General features: G+C 39.2%; 1 protein-coding gene across 6 annotated transcripts in view; it reads right to left on the bottom strand.

The window, feature by feature from the left end:
- LOC115120139 (myomegalin-like) overlaps window positions 1–19020 on the bottom strand; it is a 112491-nt gene that overhangs the window by 51528 nt on the left and 41943 nt on the right. For 5 of the 6 annotated variants that reach the window (XM_065013668.1, XM_065013670.1, XM_065013672.1 and 2 more), the window contains exons 1-8: window positions 8353–10641; window positions 7167–7304; window positions 5127–5246; window positions 4185–4277; window positions 3791–4015; window positions 3526–3684; window positions 3295–3396; window positions 345–482 (exon numbers count right to left, since the gene is read on the bottom strand). In XM_065013668.1, the coding sequence (XP_064869740.1) occupies window positions 345–482; window positions 3295–3396; window positions 3526–3684; window positions 3791–4015; window positions 4185–4277; window positions 5127–5246; window positions 7167–7304; window positions 8353–9684 (2307 nt within the window). In that variant the 5' untranslated portion in view covers window positions 9685–10641. Of the gene's footprint in view, window positions 1–344; window positions 483–3294; window positions 3397–3525; window positions 3685–3790; window positions 4016–4184; window positions 4278–5126; window positions 5247–7166; window positions 7305–8352; window positions 10642–19020 lie in introns of those variants that run through there. The other variant, XM_065013673.1, reaches the window with a different exon arrangement.

Below are 19020 nucleotides of genomic sequence, written 5' to 3'. Positions count from 1 at the left end.
AACACACAGTCTAAACATATCAATGTACTGTAGGACACACAGTCTAAACATATCAATGTACTGTAGGACACACAGTCTAAACATATCAATGTACTGTATAAACTCTAGATGTACTTGTGTGTGTATTCTCGTTGTTGCTCAAGGTATCTTTCTTTCGTGTGTGTGTGTGTGTGTTTGCGTGTGTGCAAATGTGTGTGTGCAAATGTGTGTGTGTGTGTGTGTGTGTGTGTGTGTGTGTGTGTGTGTGTTCGTGTGTGTGTGCAAATGTGTGTGTGTGTGTGTGCGTGCGTGTGTGTGTGTGTGTGTTCGTGTGTGTTTGTGTGTGTGCAAATGTGTGTGTGTACCGTGATGGTCTCCTGGTTGTTGAGCAGTATGCAGCGGAGTCTCTCCAGGTCTCGTTCTTTCTCTCGGAGGGCCAGCTGTAGTCTCCTCACCTGCTCCTCCCTCTCCTCCAGACAACGGAACTTCTCATCTATAGACCGCTGGACAGAGAGAAAGAACATATAGTATTATTATTATCTTTATGATCATGATCAGTATTATCATTATTATTATTATGATCAGTATTATCATTATTAGTATGATCGGTATTATCATTATTTTATTATGATCAGTATTATTATGATCAGTATTATTATTATTAGTATTATGATCTTATTATTATTATTATCATTATTATTATTATGATAATATTATTATTATTATTATATTATTATGATCAGTATTATTATTAGTAGTATTATGATCTTATTATTATTATTATCATTATTATTATTATGATAATATTATTATTATTATTATGATCAGTATTATTATGATCATCATTATTATTATCATGATCAGAATGATGATGATGATGATTATTATGATCAGAATTATCATTATTACGATCAATATTAGTGTTATTATTATGATGATCAGTATTATTATTATTATTATTATGATCAGTATTATTATTATTATTATGATCGTATTATTATTATTATTATGATCAGTATTATTATTATTATGATAATTTTATTAGTATTATCATATCATTATTATTATTATGATCATTATTATTATTATTATTGTGATCAGTATTATTATTATTATGATGATCAGTATTATTATTATTATTATGATGATCAGTATTATTATTATGATGATCAGTATTATTATTATTATTATTATGATCAGTATTGTTATTATGATGATCAGTATTATTATTATTATGATGATCAGTATTATTATTATTATGATCAGTATTATTATTATTATGATCAGTATTATTATTATTATGATCAGTATTATTATTATTATGATCAGTATTATTATTATGATGATCAGTATTATTATTATTATGATGATCAGTATTATTATTATGGTGATCATTATTATTATTATTATGATGATCAGTATTATTATTATTATGATCAGTATTATTATTATGATGATCAGTATTATTATTATTATTATTATGATAATATTATTATTATTATTATGATCAGTATTATTATGATCATCATTATTATTATCATGATCAGAATGATGATGATGATGATTATTATGATCAGAATTATCATTATTACGATCAATATTAGTGTTATTATTATGATGATCAGTATTATTATTATGATGATCAGTATTATTATTATGATGATCAGTATTATTATTATGATGATCAGTATTATTATTATTATTATCAGTATTATTATTATTATGATCAGTATTATTATTATTATTGTGATCGGTATTATTATTATTATTATGATCAGTATTGTTATTATGATGATCAGTATTATTATTATTATTATCAGTATTATTATTATTATGATCAGTATTATTATTATGATGATCAGTATTATTATTATGATGATCAGTATTATTATTATTATTATTATCAGTATTATTATTATGATGATCAGTATTATTATTATTATGATGATCAGTATTGTTATTATGATCAGTATTATTATTATTATGATCAGTATTATTATTATGATGATCAGTATTATTATTATTATTATCAGTATTATTATTATTATGATCAGTATTATTATTATGATGATCAGTATTATTATGATGATCAGTATTATTATTATTATGATGATCAGTATTAGTATTATTATGATCAGTATTGTTATTATGATGATCAGTATTATTATTATTATGATGATCAGTATTATTATTATGATGATCAGTATTATTATTATTATTATGATCAGTATTGTTATTATGATGATCAGTATTATTATTATTATTATGATCAGTATTGTTATTATGATGATCAGTATTATTATTATTATTATGATCAGTATTGTTATTATGATGATCAGTATTATTATTATTATTATGATCAGTATTGTTATTATGATGATCAGTATTATTATTATTATGATCAGTATTAGTATTATTATGATCAGTATTAGTATTATTATTATGATCAGTATTAGTATTATTATGATCAGTATTATTATTATGATGATCAGTATTATTATTATTATTATGATCAGTATTGTTATTATGATGATCAGTATTATTATTATTATTATGATCAGTATTGTTATTATGATGATCAGTATTATTATTATTATGATCAGTATTAGTATTATTATGATCAGTATTAGTATTATTATTATGATCAGTATTATTATTATGATGATCAGTATTATTATTATGATGATCAGTATTATTATTATTATGATCAGTATTATTATTATGGTGATCATTATTATTATTATTATTATCATATTTTTATTATTATTATGATCATGCTAGTATTATTATTATGATCATGCTAGTATTATTATTATGATCAGTAGTATTATTATTAGTAGTAGTATTATGATCTTATTATTATGATCATCATTATTAGCCAACTTACAGTTTTTCCTAGCCACCATGATTCTACACCTGCATTGCTTGCTGTTGCATTGCTTGCTGTACAGCACTTTGAGATATCAGCTGATGTAGGAAGGGCTATATAAATTAATCAATATTGTTGTTATGATCATTATTAGTATTATTATGATCAGTAGTATTATTATATTGTTATTATTATCAGTATTGTTATTATTATCAATATTGTTATTATTATCAGTATTGTTATTATTATCAGTATTGTTATTATTATCAGTATTGTTATTATTATCAATATTGTTATTATTATTATATTGTTATTATTATTCTCTTATTATTAGCATTACATAATTATGATCTTATTATTGTTATGTTATTATTATTGTTATTATTATGATTATTATTATGATTATTATTATTATTATTATCCAGTATGTGTGTGTGTGTTCTTACCTCCAGTGCTCTGTCCCTGTCCTTGATGCGTTCTCTCAGTTTGTCCATCAGAATATCTCTGGGTTTGGAGCTGTCTACTGATTCCAGGAGCTCAGAGTACTCCTACACACACAGAGCGAGATGGGGTTAGTGTATGTGTTTATGTCTGTATGTGTGTGCACTAATGTGTATGTTCAGTGTGTGTGTGTGTCTGTGTTTGTGTGACTGTGTGTGTGAATGTGTGTGTCTCACCTGTAGCTGGCTCTCCTTGTCCTGTAGGGAGAGTTTGAGCTGTGTGATGTTCTTGTCTCTCTCCTGAACCTCCATGTGTTTCTCTGCCTCGCTCTCCTTCTGCTGAGCCTCTTTAGCCTGCAGCGCAGAGCGGGACTGAGCCAGGGCACTGAGCAAGTCCTACGGTGGGACAGAGGATAGGTTACACACACCTCCTACATGACAGGGGTCCAGACACACGCACGCACACGCACGGACGGACGCACGCACGCACACACACACTGACCTGGTTGTGTTTGTCGGTGACCTCCCTGTGCTGCAGTGCCTCCTTTAGGTCAGAGTGGAGTCTGTCTTTAGCTCTGGTCAGGTCCTCAGCCTGTCTCTGGCTCTGTCTTTGCGCTCTATGACTGGCTTCCAGCTCCAGACCCAGGGTAAACAGAGAGCTCTGTACCCCCACTAACTCACCCTGCAGCTGGGCTAGACCCGCAACCTCACTGCCCCCCTCTGGAGCCTGGGAGGGCAGACCAAACAAACAAGAACCACTGGGGTTAGTCTGGCCATGGGGAGGAAGGGTGTCTGTCTCCATCTATCTATCAACAGTTGGGTTATTATGGCTCTTCATTAACCGGTATCCTGCTCAGTGTTTTATCAGGATCTGTCTGGGGTGTGTGAGGTCTCACCTGATGTTGCGTGATCTGGTTGTGGTGGGCCATCTCTCTCAGTTTACACAGTGTGGTGTTCTGCCCTTCAATTAACTGGTACAGCTCCTGGGCCTGAGGAGGAATATTCAGTAGTGTAAAGCACTTAAGTAAAAATACGTTAATTAAAGTACAACTTAAGTAGTTTTGGGGGGTATTTGTACTTTACTATTTATATTTTTGACTACTTTTACTTTTACTTCAGTATATTTCTAAAGAAAATAATTTACTTTTTACTCCATACATTTTACCTGACATCAAAAGTACTTGTTACATTTTGAATGCTTAGCAGGACAGAAAAACGGTCCAATGCACTTATCAAGAGGACATCCCTAGTCACCCTGCTTTCTCTGATCTGGCAGACCCACGGACTCATGAAACACACATGCTTTGTTTGTAAATTATGTCTGAGTGTTTGAGAGTGCCCCTTGCTATCCATAAATGAAAAATATTTGCTTAATATAAGGAATTTGAAATGATTTATACTTAAAATTTTTACTTTTGATACTTATGTATATTTGAGTAATTACATTTACTTTTGATACTTAAGTATATTTAAAACCAAATGTACTCAAGTAGTATTTTACTGGGTGACTTTCACTTTTACGTGAGTCATTTTCTATTAAGGTATCTTTACTTTTACTCAAGTATGACAGTTGGGTACATTTTCCTCCACTGGGAATATTCTGTAAATCACTGCTGATGAAATGGTTGGTCTCTGTAGCTGAGTTGATAGCGCATGGTGCTGCAATCCCAGGATTGTGGGTTTAATTCCCGGGACCACCCATACGTCTGCATGGCTAACTGTAAGTCGCTTTGGATAAAAGTGTCTTCTAACTGGCACATATTAGTATTATTTTAGTCACTAGGCCATCTCAAATGTTTCTAGGGCGGTGATGTAAATTCATGGTAGACCACACACACCTCGTTGTCCTTGGTACTGACAGAGTCGGTCAGGCCCTGGATGGTGTGTTCCTGGTTCTGAGCTGCCTGACGGATAGAACGCAGATCACACTCCATCTCACTGAGCTTCTCCTGCAGCTTCTGGAGAGGTGGAGAGGGAGAGGGAGAGGGGAGAGGGGAGAGGAAGAGGAAGAGGGAGAGGGAGAGGGAGAGGGAAGAGGGAAGAGGAAGTTGGAGAGGGAGAGGGAAGAGGAAGTTGGAGAGGGAGCGGGAGAGGGAGAGGGAAGAGGAAGTTGGAGAGGGAGAGGGAGAGGGAGAGGGAAGAGGAAGAGGGAGAGGGAGAGGGAAGAGGAAGTTGGAGAGGGAGAGGGAAGAGGAAGTTGGAGAGGGAGAGGGAGAGGGAGAGGGAAGAGGAAGTTGGAGAGGGAGCGGGAGAGGGAGAGGGAGAGGGAAGAGGAAGTTGGAGAGGGAGAGGGAGAGGGAGAGGGAGAGGGAGAGGGAGAGGGAAGAGGAAGAGGGAGAGGGAGAGGGAAGAGGAAGTTGGAGAGGGAGAGGGAAGAGGAAGTTGGAGAGGGAGAGGGAGAGGGAGAGGGAGAGGGAAGAGGAAGTTGGAGAGGGAGAGGGAGAGGGAGACATTTATTCTTATGTGCTCCAATGTTTCTCTGTAGCAGTGCTGTTTGGTGTGTGCACATGAGTGTGTGTGCGCATTCATATATGTGTGCGCTGAGTGTGCACGTGTGAATGCACATGCTTGTGTGCATGTGTGTGTGTTGTATGGATGGGTAATGTCTCTGTGTAGCTGTGCTGTTTGGTGTGTGTGTTGTATGGATGTGTAATGTCTCTGTGTAGCTGTGCTGTTTGGTGTGTGTGTTGTATGGATGTGTAATGTCTCTGTGTAGCTGTGCTGTTTGGTGTGTGTGTTGTATGGATGTGTAATGTCTCTGTGTAGCTGTGCTGTTTGGTGTGTGTGTTGTATGGATGTGTAATGTCTCTGTGTAGCTGTGCTGTTTGGTGTGTGTGTGTTGTATGGATGTGTAATGTCTCTGTGTAGCTGTGCTGTTTGGTGTGTGTGTTGTATGGATGTGTAATGTCTCTGTGTAGCTGTGCTGTTTGGTGTGTGTGTTGTATGGATGTGTAATGTCTCTGTGTAGCTGTGCTGTTTGGTGTGTGTGTTGTATGGATGTGTAATGTCTCTGTGTAGCTGTGCTGTTTGGTGTGTGTGTTGTATGGATGTGTAATGTCTCTGTGTAGCTGTGCTGTTTGGTGTGTGTGTTGTATGGATGTGTAATGTCTCTGTGTACCTGTGCTGTTTGGTGTGTGTGTTGTATGGATGTGTAATGTCTCTGTGTAGCTGTGCTGTTTGGTGTGTGTGTTGTATGGATGTGTAATGTCTCTGTGTAGCTGTGCTGTTTGGTGTGTGTGTTGTATGGATGTGTAATGTCTCTGTGTAGCTGTGCTGTTTGGTGTGTGTGTGTTGTATGGATGTGTAATGTCTCTGTGTAGCTGTGCTGTTTGGTGTGTGTGTTGTATGGATGTGTAATGTCTCTGTGTAGCTGTGCTGTTTGGTGTGTGTGTTGTATGGATGTGTAATGTCTCTGTGTAGCTGTGCTGTTTGGTGTGTGTGTTGTATGGATGTGTAATGTCTCTGTGTACCTGTGCTGTTTGGTGTGTGTGTTGTATGGATGTGTAATGTCTCTGTGTAGCTGTGCTGTTTGGTGTGTGTGTTGTATGGATGTGTAATGTCTCTGTGTAGCTGTGCTGTTTGGTGTGTGTGTTGTATGGATGTGTAATGTCTCTGTGTAGCTGTGCTGTTTGGTGTGTGTGTGTTGTATGGATGTGTAATGTCTCTGTGTAGCTGTGCTGTTTGGTGTGTGTGTTGTATGGATGTGTAATGTCTCTGTGTAGCTGTGCTGTTTGGTGTGTGTGTTGTATGGATGTGTAATGTCTCTGTGTAGCTGTGCTGTTTGGTGTGTGTGTTGTATGGATGTGTAATGTCTCTGTGTAGCTGTGCTGTTTGGTGTGTGTGTTGTATGGATGTGTAATGTCTCTGTGTAGCTGTACCGTGTTGTTGGCCTCGCTCTCCTGGATCTTGGTCTGCAGGGACTGGACCTGGAGCTGGGCCTTCTGCAGCTCACTGATACACTGACCTGCTGCACATTCATACTGGTTCAACTGGCTATGCTGCTCCTCGATCAGAGTCTGGAATACACACACACACACACACACACACACACAGCGGTTAATCTGCTGTAGCCAGACAAAACAGAATTACAATCCAACCTGCACCAAGCTGGGCTGCAGGGTTAGAGTCAATTCCAGGAAGAACACTTTTACCAGCTAGGCTGGATTTGAAATGGAATTGACCCCAACCTTGCAGTGCCGTGTTGGTAACTGGACCAAACATTATGTTCACTCATCTGTGTTACTAAAAGCAGATTTATCCTGAGGATATTCTCTTGTGTGTGTGTGTGTGTGTGTAGGGGGGCTGTATCTAGTGCTCTGTGCTGCTCTTAACCTATCTTACATAACCAGTGTGTTAGCATCACTCTTTCAGCATTAACATGTCAGCACTCACATCCTATATTTATAGGTTCTCGCTACGCTACTCTACACTACATTACCCTACGCTACATTACACTATCCTATGCTACTCTACATTACACTACCCTATGCTACCCTACGCTACATTACACTACCCTACGCTACATTACATTACCCTACGCTACACTACATTACACTACACTACCCTACATTACACTACATTACACTACACTACCTACCCTACATTACACTACGCTATGCTACACACACACACACACACACACACACACACACACACACACACACACACACACATACATACATACACACACACATACAGATTTAAGTGCTACAGAGTGCACATCCTCTAATGTGCATCTTCTCTGGAGAGGTTTAGGTGATGGAGATGGACAGCTGGATTACCCAGCTAATTAGCTAGGGGTATGGAGAGAATGGGAATATTCTCATGGTTGGAAGCACTGCACTGTGTGCTGGATTCACAGACTACCAAGTAACCTCCTGGAATATTCTTTGCATCTAACAGATGATTAAATATGCCACAAATACGATTTGTAGTAAAATAAGGTATCCTATTGAAAGAAAAACACTCCTTCTGATTTCAGTATCTGGCAACTTTGAGCAAAGACAATAAAATGAGATTAGTGAGCCGATGTCCAGAGCTGGCTGGAGAGCTGCTGTGGTATACCTGGTGGGGGCATGGGGGAGGACACTCATGATACAGATCCTCCCACAGCTCCTCCATCTCAGCCAAGTCCAGACCCCCATCCATCTCACTGTCCAGCCTGATCAGAGGGGCCTCCACGTCAGGTACATGGCCATGGATCTCCCCCTCTCCATTCCGACCTCGATGCAGCAACCCCAAGGCCGGCTCATAGAAGCTAAGTCTAGAGCCTCCATCGCTGGGGCTCTGTCTGAGCAGCACAGGCAATCTGCTTCCCTTGGGGCTCTGGACAGGCCGGTACACACAGTTCTGGACCAGGCAGAGGGCCAGGGAGAGGTGGGATGCGGATCTCAGCGGGGTCACCAGGTCGTGCTCCTCAGACAGGGAGTCAAAGAACCGGTCATCCAGGGGGTCCCCTAGCCCCTCGGCCCCGTCTTGGATAGCAGACAGCCGGGTAGATTCTCCAGCTATGTCCAGGGAGTCTATGGAGGGGCTGGAGCTGGCTCGACCCGCCAGGGTACGGTCACTGTCTGAAGCCCGGGACTGAAGCTTGGACCCAGGGATCAGTGTGAGCGAGGAGTGGGTCCCCTCTGGCTCTTCCTCCCCTTCTCTACCTCTTTCTACTCCAATCACACTGGCCGAATACCTCGTCGATGGGCTACAGGAAATACTTCGTGCCAACTTCCTTGGTACTTTACACACAGCCTCATAGTCCGAGTCCACGACTCGCCACGCTGTGCACCCTTGGCACTTCCTACGTGAAGGTGTGACTGTCCCACAGCGTTGTGACCCTACAGCCGTCACCTCTGACCCTGGGTATTGAGGGCGATGCCCATGATGAGGATGGTGGTGACTCCCGAACTCCAACCCCTCTTCAGCCCAGGACTCATACAGAGAGTACACCAAGTCCTCCTGGAGCAGAGCACAGTACTTAGCATGGGTCAGACCAGACATGTCCACCATACCTTCCCCCTGTACCCCTCCTCCCGTACCCCCAGGCCCGGTAATGACCCCTCCACCACCGCCACCCTCCTCCCCGTTGGTCTTCCGGTAGAGGCCTCCGATGAGACCCCGTAGCCGGTGTTTCTCCTGGAGCAGCCTCTGCAGCCGTTCGATGGACAGAGCCTCCACACGGGCGACGACCGTATCAAACCTATACATACGCTCCAGTATGAAGGCACACTTGGAGCAGGCAAATTCGCCGCGCCCGTCCCGGGTCAGCTCTCGCCCCAGGGCGTGGGACAGAAGCACTTGGAGGTTGAGTTTGGAGGCGGGGTGGAAGATCCACCGGCGTTGGTTACCGCAGAGCTCACGAGCGCAGATACGACACGCCTCCTTCATTCTGATGTCCAGCATTCCACACACACACTCAGACGGAGGCCAATCACCTTCGCTTGAAAACGTTAGTCTAAAAACAAAGGTTCTGGCTGTTTACTGTCAAGTGTCCTATAAATAATAAATAACATTTGATTGATGGAGGTGAATGAGAGGATGCTATTAGCTCCAATATGACTAATGCTCATCCATCAGAAGAATCACTTTAAAACTCTGTGTATAAGATCATTGAAGGTAGGAATATATTGCATGTAACAGTCCTCTTTCTCTCTCGTCAGAAGATAAATAAATACCACTAAAACTTCATAAAAACAACAGATAGGCAGTCATTAAGGAAATACTAATATTGGCACTGGTAGCCTGCAGGGAAACGCACACAGCAGCAAGTAAAGGAGATGCTCACAAAATCCAATACTCTTGACATAATGACTTTTATTTCATAACCCGACCAGCGTTGTTGCTTCAGTAGGACTATGGAGAATTTGGGTGAATTGTAATTGCATATTGCTTGAGCAGAGGGCAGCCAGCAAGTATTCCAGTATCCTTGGTCACCGATTCTGTTGCATTCCGTAATGGATATTCTGAAGCGATGGGTTAAAGTCCGAAAGGGAAAAATAAAGTCATTTTGGTGTCATGCGCCTTGCATATTCCTAAATAAACAATCCACCAGAGTTTTCACTCCAGGCGACTTCATCTCGCGTTTCCCAAAACAAGAAAAGCGCGCGCACGTTCCGCTGCATTACTTGGTTAGCTGTCATTGGGAGGCTCGCACTGTCAGATAGATTATCACCGGTACATTAGGCTACGGCAGTATCGCTTTAACTGAAGATCGTCACCGCGGATCATTGACACACCAAAACAATTCATTCGGTAGCGGCAATCAGGTCCTCCGCAATCCTTTGACATTCATTCATGATTTACAATGTCAACAGTGAACTTAGCTCACTTCAGCCCCGCGATCCTTTGGGCACACATTGATGTGGCAGCTTTGTAGCACTGGCTAGACCTGGCTGCAGGCACGGAGCGCACCATTTCATGCAATAGGGGTGCAAGATATCTGATCGTCTATATCAAGGGGTTAAAAAGTGTCCCTATCTGACACGATAATACACGTTATTTTCTTTCATATAATGAGCTACATTTCGGTCAATTTTGTTAAAGATGTTGAATAAAATACTTTGACGATCTCTAATGCTCCCCAGGATGCCCTTAGTTATTCTGGTCCACTCTACACTAAGCTTTGTATTCGCTTCAACGAACAGGTGAAATGCATATTACCGTGTAGTAACATGGTGACATTAGTGACGCTCTGAAATGTAAATGACTTTATATTCCCAGTGTTTTGCATAAACTCTTGTAAACCAGTAGAAATAATCTAAATGAAAACCAATAATAACATCATTTTCTCTGCTTTGTTCATTTCCACCAGGCTATTTTTGTGCTTTTATGGGGTCAATACCAATTACTCAAACAGAACCACATACTCAGTCACAATGTTATTTCGTAAATACAGAATTTGATATCAAATTCAATGTGGAATTGATTCTATATTTAACAAAGCAAAAAAAACATACATTTACTTCCTTGGGTAGCATGTTTAGATAACACACACACACACACACACACACACACACACACACACACACACACACACACACACACACACACACACACACACACACACACACACACACACACACGCACTCACACACACACACACACAGCCTGAGGGTTGACTTGAACTCATTTCCACTGAACAGGCCGAGCAGGCTGCATAACCTTTCCTGCCTCATATTGAGCCTCTTCTAAATGCAAATAAGATCTCATAAATACACTTACAAGTAAATGCCATGAATGCAGAGGGGATACATTTGACATAGATTTTCCTATGCCCTATGCCAGGGTTGTGGGATCGATTCCCGGGGCCACCCATATGGAAAATGTATGCATGCATGAAATGTAAGTCGATTTGGATAAAAGCGTCTGTTAAATGGCTTATATTATTATATATTATCAGGCAAATGCTTCCATAATAGCGAAGGTGGATGGTTCCGATGTTTACATTTATATTTTATATCTCGTACATTATTAATAGTTATGGGAAGAAAAAAAACAGATCTGGCATGTATGACATGATTGTATGACATGATTATTGTATGACATGATTGTATGACATGATTGTATGACATGGATTGTATGACATGATTGTATGACATGATTGTATGACATGATTGTATGAGTGAAGATACACTGTAACGGCAGTGGCTCTAGAACTCAACAGATCTCAACAGATGGGCTGGCCACAGCTCTCATAGTGCTGCTTGCTGTTGAGTGTAACAACAACGTGCTTATATTCTACTCTATACACTTAGGGCCTGGAGTCTTTCCTGTCTGACCACATGTCCTGACCATGTCCTGACCTGGACTCTAGTTATAGCATATAGTCATGTGGTCAAGAATAATTATTGTACTGTATTCTATTCTATTCTATTCTATTCTATTCTAGAACTGTATATCACAGGAGGCCCAGACTCCAACGCCTTCAACCAGGCGCCTGTCTGTGAGAAATAGACTACAACACAAGGCTATCCATTACAGTTAGTCATCAGGAAGAGTGATTTAAAGCAGAGAGGGAAACACAGTGACACAATAGGACAATATGGCCATAAAACCGGTTACTACGACTACATATGCTACAATAACAGAACAAAGAGAGGGGCACTAGTGGTGCAGTATGCACCGACACTGGTGCATGTGGGACTGCTATTGTAGCCTGTGCTGTGAATGGAGGGGTGTAGACAGATATGTTGACATATGAAGGTAAACCGGTTTTTCTAGAAACACGAGGCAACATGAGAGACGCTGCCGCATATAAATGAACTTACTGACAATAAATGAACTTACTGACAATAAATGAACTTACTGACAATAAATGAACTTACTGACAATAAATGAACTTACTGACAATAAATGAACTTACTGACAATAAATGAACTTACTGACAATAAATGAACTTACTGACAATAAATGAACTTACTGACAATAAATGAACTTACTGACAATAAATGAACTTACTGACAATAAATGAACTTACTGACAATAAATGAACTTACTGACAATAAATGAACTTACTGACAATAAATGAACTTACTGACAATAAATGAACTTACTGACAATAAATGAACTTACTGACAATAAATGAACTTACTGACAATAAATTAACTTACTGACAATAAATTAACTTACTGACAATAAATGAACTTACTGACAATAAATGAACTTACTGACAATAAATGAACTTACTGACAATAAATTAACTTACTGACAATAAATTAACTTACTGACAAGGGCAACCCAATGACATTGAAACATCACATTTGGCTTCAACATTTAAAATATGGTTTGGCTGTGTGAATAAATGAGCTGTACAAAACCAAATTACCCAGAATGCTTTAGGCTCATAGGTTTCCACAGTGACCACTGACTGTGTATCCCTGAGGGTGTGCACACAGACAGTCATGCACTCACACTGTGACTGCACATATCAGATTTGATTCTCAAAATAGCATGCTGCCTCAGAACAGAATGTTACAAATGGCTACTAGGTCCAAGTCTCTCTTGGAAAAGGGATGGGTTCAACCAAAAGGGATGGGTTAAACCAAAAGTGATGGGTTAAACAAAAAGGGATGGGTTCAACCAAAAGGGATGGGTTAAACCAAAAGGGATGGGTTAAACCAAAAGGGATGGGTTCAAGCAAAAGGGATGGGTTACCAAAAGGGATGGGTTCAACCAAAAGGGATGGGTTCAACCAAAAGGGATGGGTTAAACCAAAAGGGATGGGTTCAACCAAAAGGGATGGGTTCAACCAAAAGGGATGGGTTCAACCAAAAGGGATGGGTTATCAAAAGGGATGGGTTCAACCAAAAGGGATAGCTTCAACCAAAAGGGATGGGTTCAACCAAAAGGGATGGGTTACCAAAAGGGATGGGTTCAACCAAAAGGGATGGGTTCAACCAAAAGGGATTGGTTAAGCCAAAAGGGATGGGTTAACCAAAAGGTGATGGGTTAAACCAAAATGGATGAGTTCAACCAAAAGAGATGGGTACAACCAAAAGGGATCGGTTCAACCAAAAGGGATGGGTTCAACCAAAAGGGATGGGTTCAACCAAAAGGGATGGGTTCAACCAAAAGGGATGGATTAAACCAAAAGGGAATGATTATCAAAGGGGATAGGTTACCAAAAGGGATGGGTTTTTTGGGCGGCAGGTAACGTAGTGGTTAGAGCGTTGGGCCAGTAACTGAAAGGTTGCTAGATTGAAGCTGATAGCTGATAGGAGAAGGTAAAAAATCTCCTGCTCTGCCCCTGAACAAGGCAGTTAACCCACTGTTCCTAGGCCATCATTATAAATAAGAATTTGTTCTTAACTGACTTGCCTAGTTAAATCACAATTTTAAAGGGACTGGTTAAACCAAATTGAACCCATCAAATTGACGGTTTATTTAAAGTCAAGAGTAATACATGATTCATAACAAAAACCTGTATGTGATTGTGCTAATATTTACTATGCTTCATTTTTAAACCCATGTAGGCTTCATTACTATATGATGGTGTATGGCAGACATTTTCTCCGAGGGCAGAGTTGACCTTGTATGTCCTAGGTCAGCTCCTCACTAATGCCTTATTATGGGTGGCTTAAAATTACAGTCTGGGGTTAGTTGGCGGTTTTTGATTAAGTTTGTTGAGGATTTGGGGTTTAAAATGACAGTCTGGGTGTAGTTGGGGGTCCTTGATTAAGTTTGTTGGGGTTTAAAATGAGGACTACTTCAGTACTCTCCGGCAGAGTCCACAGCAAAATCAGATAGTTCCTTCAAACTCCTCTTTAAGCATAGACTTAAGCATAGATCCACAGCGCATTTCATTCATAACATTTCTCCCTTCTGGATGGCCTGCCATTTAGATTGATCTCATTGGCTGTGGTGTCTGGAGAACCAATTAGAAGCTAGGTATCTTAGACAACACAACTTGATATCTGTGTGTGTCAGAGTTGGCACCAGAAGGTCAGCGTGACCTATTGACAACCTCGCTGAAACACGAGCCACTAAATACGCACCAACACACATCCTTGCACGCACACTCATTGACATACATGGATACAGACACTTGCAAGCCTTTTGTGTTGTATACAGTCGTGCTCTGTTGTGTACACAGATATTGAACATGTTGACAGACAGGTGAAAATTCTTTCTACCCTTACTATAGGCCAGAAAATATTGATATTTAGGTATTTTTCTGTCATTTAATGGGGCAAATAAATCCAAAGTTCAATGTGTGCCATTCCATTGCCTACGCCTGTGCATTCATTTTCCACTTTCAAAGACCCATCCGCCTCAGTCTTCTAAAGAAACTGACATGGATTTGAGTAATAGTGATCCATTCAGCCTTAGTTACAACTGGCAGTGGCCAAGGCAATGGGACAACATCACTGTGTGAAATCTGAGCCGTGATAGTCAAATTTGCATCTTAGAGCCAAGCTGATTTACAAGGTAAAATGCCTCCAGAGGCACCTTGGGGATTTGGCTGCTTCATGAGAAACACAACAACAAAAATGTGTAGGATTCAAAGCTGCCACCAAATGACAAGAGCCAAGAGCCTTGGGAGTCTCTGTGAGACAGGATCAAAGGAAGAATAATGGATATGACCAGAGCCAAGAGCCTTGGGAGTCTCTGTGAGACAGGATCAAAGGAAGAATAATGGATATGACCAGAGCCAAGAGCCTTGGGAGTCTCTGTGAGACAGGATCAAAGGAAGAATAATGGATATGACCAGAGCCAAGAGCCTTGGGAGTCTCTGTGAGACAGGATCAAAGGAAGAATAATGGATATGACCAGAGCCAAGGGCCTTGGGAGTCTCAGTGAGACAGGATCAAAGGAAGAATAATGGATATGACCAGAGCCAAGAGCCTTGGGAGTCTCAGTGAGACAGGATCAAAGGAAGAATAATGGATATGACCAGAGCCAAGAGCCTTGGGAGTCTCAGTGAGACAGGATCAAAGGAATAATAATGGATATGACCAGAGCCAAGAGCTTTGGGAGTCTCAGTGAGACAGGATCAAAGGAATAATAATGGATATGACCAGAGCCAAGGGCCTTGGGAGTCTCAGTGAGACAGGATCAAAGGAAGAATAATGGATATGACCAGAGCCAAGAGTCTTGGGAGTCTCAGTGAGACAGGATCAAAGGAAGAATAATGGATATGACCAGAGCCAAGAGTCTTGGGAGTCTCAGTGAGACAGGATCAAAGGAAGAATAATGGATATGACCAGAGCCAAGAGCCTTGGGAGTCTCAGTGAGACAGGATCAAAGGAAGAATAATGGATATGACCAGAGCCATGCATCTAGAGAGTTGAGACAACCTGTAGAATGTTGAATATTGTTCTAATTCTAGACAGTGACATAGCAATGTTTAAATATTCCCAGTGTAATGTTAATGGCGCTCTAACATGGCTGCCATAGAATGTTGTAGTGACATGAGAATGCATCATAATGCAGAAACCTCATTGGCCCAACTCTCTAAATACATGGCTCTGGTAATGACTAGCAAAAGATAACGACTAATATGTGGTAATGACTGAGAAGAGATGATGACTGTCGATTACCAAAACTAACAAGTGACGATGATTAGCCAAACACTCTTGATCAAAATGACAGGATACACATACACTGTACTGCGGCTTTCTTTCAACTGTATGTGAGGTATAGTGACACTTTAAATAAAGTTTGATTTAATTTCATTTGACACACAGCAGCGCATCTATTTCTATTATCTAACCCCGCTCCAGTCAACACAGACGCATACTGCATATACCTGTTTACTGTATACCTGTTACTGTATATACCTGTTACTGTATACCTGCATACTGCATATACCTGTTTACTGTATACCTGTTACTGTATATACCTGTTACTGTATACCTGCATACTGCATATACCTGTTTACTGTATACCTGTTACTGTATATACCTGTTACTGTATACCTGCATACTGTGTATACCTGTTACTGTATATACCTGTTACTGTATATACATGTTTACTGTATACCTGCATACTGTATATACCTGTTACTGTATATACCTGCAAACTGCATATACCTGTTTACTGTATATACCTGTTTACTGTATATACCTGCATACTGCATATACCTGTTTACTGTATACACCTGTTTACTGTATACCTTCATACTGTATATACCTGTTTACTGTATATACCTGTTTACTGTATATACCTGCATACTGTATATACCTGTTTACTGCATATACCTGTTTACTGTATACCTGCATACTGTGTATACCTGTTACTGTATACCTGCATACTGTGTATACCTGTTACTGTATATACCTGTTACTGTATATACCTGTTTACTGTATACCTGCATACTGTATATACCTGTTACTGTATATACCTGCAAACTGCATATACCTGTTTACTGTATATACCTGTTTACTGTATATACCTGCATACTGCATATACCTGTTTACTGTATATACCTGTTTACTGTATACCTTCATACTGTATATACCTGTTTACTGTATATACTGTACCTGCATACTGTATATACCTGCATACTGTATATACCTGTTACTGTATATACATGTTACTGTATATACCTTCATACTGTATATACCTATTACTGTATATACCTGTTACTGTATATACCTGTTTACTGTATATACATGTTACTGTATATACCTGCATACTGTATATACCTGTTACTGTATATACCTGCATACTGAATATACCTGTTACTGTATATACCTGTTACTGTATATACCTGTTTACTGTATATACCTGTTACTGTATATACCTGCATACTGTATATACCTGTTACTGTATATACCTGCCTACTGAATATACCTGTTACTGTATATACCTGTTACTGTATATACCTGTTTACTGTATATACCTGTTACTGTATATACCTGCATACTGTATATACCTGTTACTGTATATACCTGCGTACTGTATATACCTGCATACTGTATATACCTGTTACTGTATATACCTGTTTACTGTATATACCTGTTACTGTATATACCTGTTTACTGTATACCTGTTACTGTATATACCTGTTACTGTATATACCTGTTACGGTATATACCTGTTACTGTATATACCTGTTACTGTATATACCTGTTACTGTATACCTGCATACTGCATATACCTGTTTACTGTATACCTGTTACTGTATATACCTGTTACTGTATACCTGCATACTGCATATACCTGTTTACTGTATACCTGTTACTGTATATACCTGTTACTGTATACCTGCATACTGTGTATACCTGTTACTGTATATACCTGTTACTGTATATACATGTTTACTGTATACCTGCATACTGTATATACCTGTTACTGTATATACCTGCAAACTGCATATACCTGTTTACTGTATATACCTGTTTACTGTATATACCTGCATACTGCATATACCTGTTTACTGTATACACCTGTTTACTGTATACCTTCATACTGTATATACCTGTTTACTGTATATACCTGCATACTGTATATACCTGTTTACTGCATATACCTGTTTACTGTATACCTGCATACTGTGTATACCTGTTACTGTATACCTGCATACTGTGTATACCTGTTACTGTATATACCTGTTACTGTATATACCTGTTTACTGTATACCTGCATACTGTATATACCTGTTACTGTATATACCTGCAAACTGCATATACCTGTTTACTGTATATACCTGTTTACTGTATATACCTGCATACTGCATATACCTGTTTACTGTATATACCTGTTTACTGTATACCTTCATACTGTATATACCTGTTTACTGTATATACTGTACCTGCATACTGTATATACCTGCATACTGTATATACCTGTTACTGTATATACATGTTACTGTATATACCTTCATACTGTATATACCTATTACTGTATATACCTGTTACTGTATATACCTGTTTACTGTATATACATGTTACTGTATATACCTGCATACTGTATATACCTGTTACTGTATATACCTGCATACTGAATATACCTGTTACTGTATATACCTGTTACTGTATATACCTGTTTACTGTATATACCTGTTACTGTATATACCTGCATACTGTATATACCTGTTACTGTATATACCTGCCTACTGAATATACCTGTTACTGTATATACCTGTTACTGTATATACCTGTTACTGTATATACCTGTTTACTGTATATACCTGTTACTGTATATACCTGCATACTGTATATACCTGTTACTGTATATACCTGCGTACTGTATATACCTGCATACTGTATATACCTGTTACTGTATATACCTGTTTAC

The sequence above is a fragment of the Oncorhynchus nerka genome, linkage group LG9b (assembly GCF_034236695.1).
Source record: "Oncorhynchus nerka isolate Pitt River linkage group LG9b, Oner_Uvic_2.0, whole genome shotgun sequence".
Lineage (NCBI taxonomy): Eukaryota > Metazoa > Chordata > Actinopteri > Salmoniformes > Salmonidae > Oncorhynchus > Oncorhynchus nerka.
The sequence above is the reverse complement of the archived record's forward strand: the minus strand, read 5'-3'. Positions and strand labels throughout refer to the sequence as shown.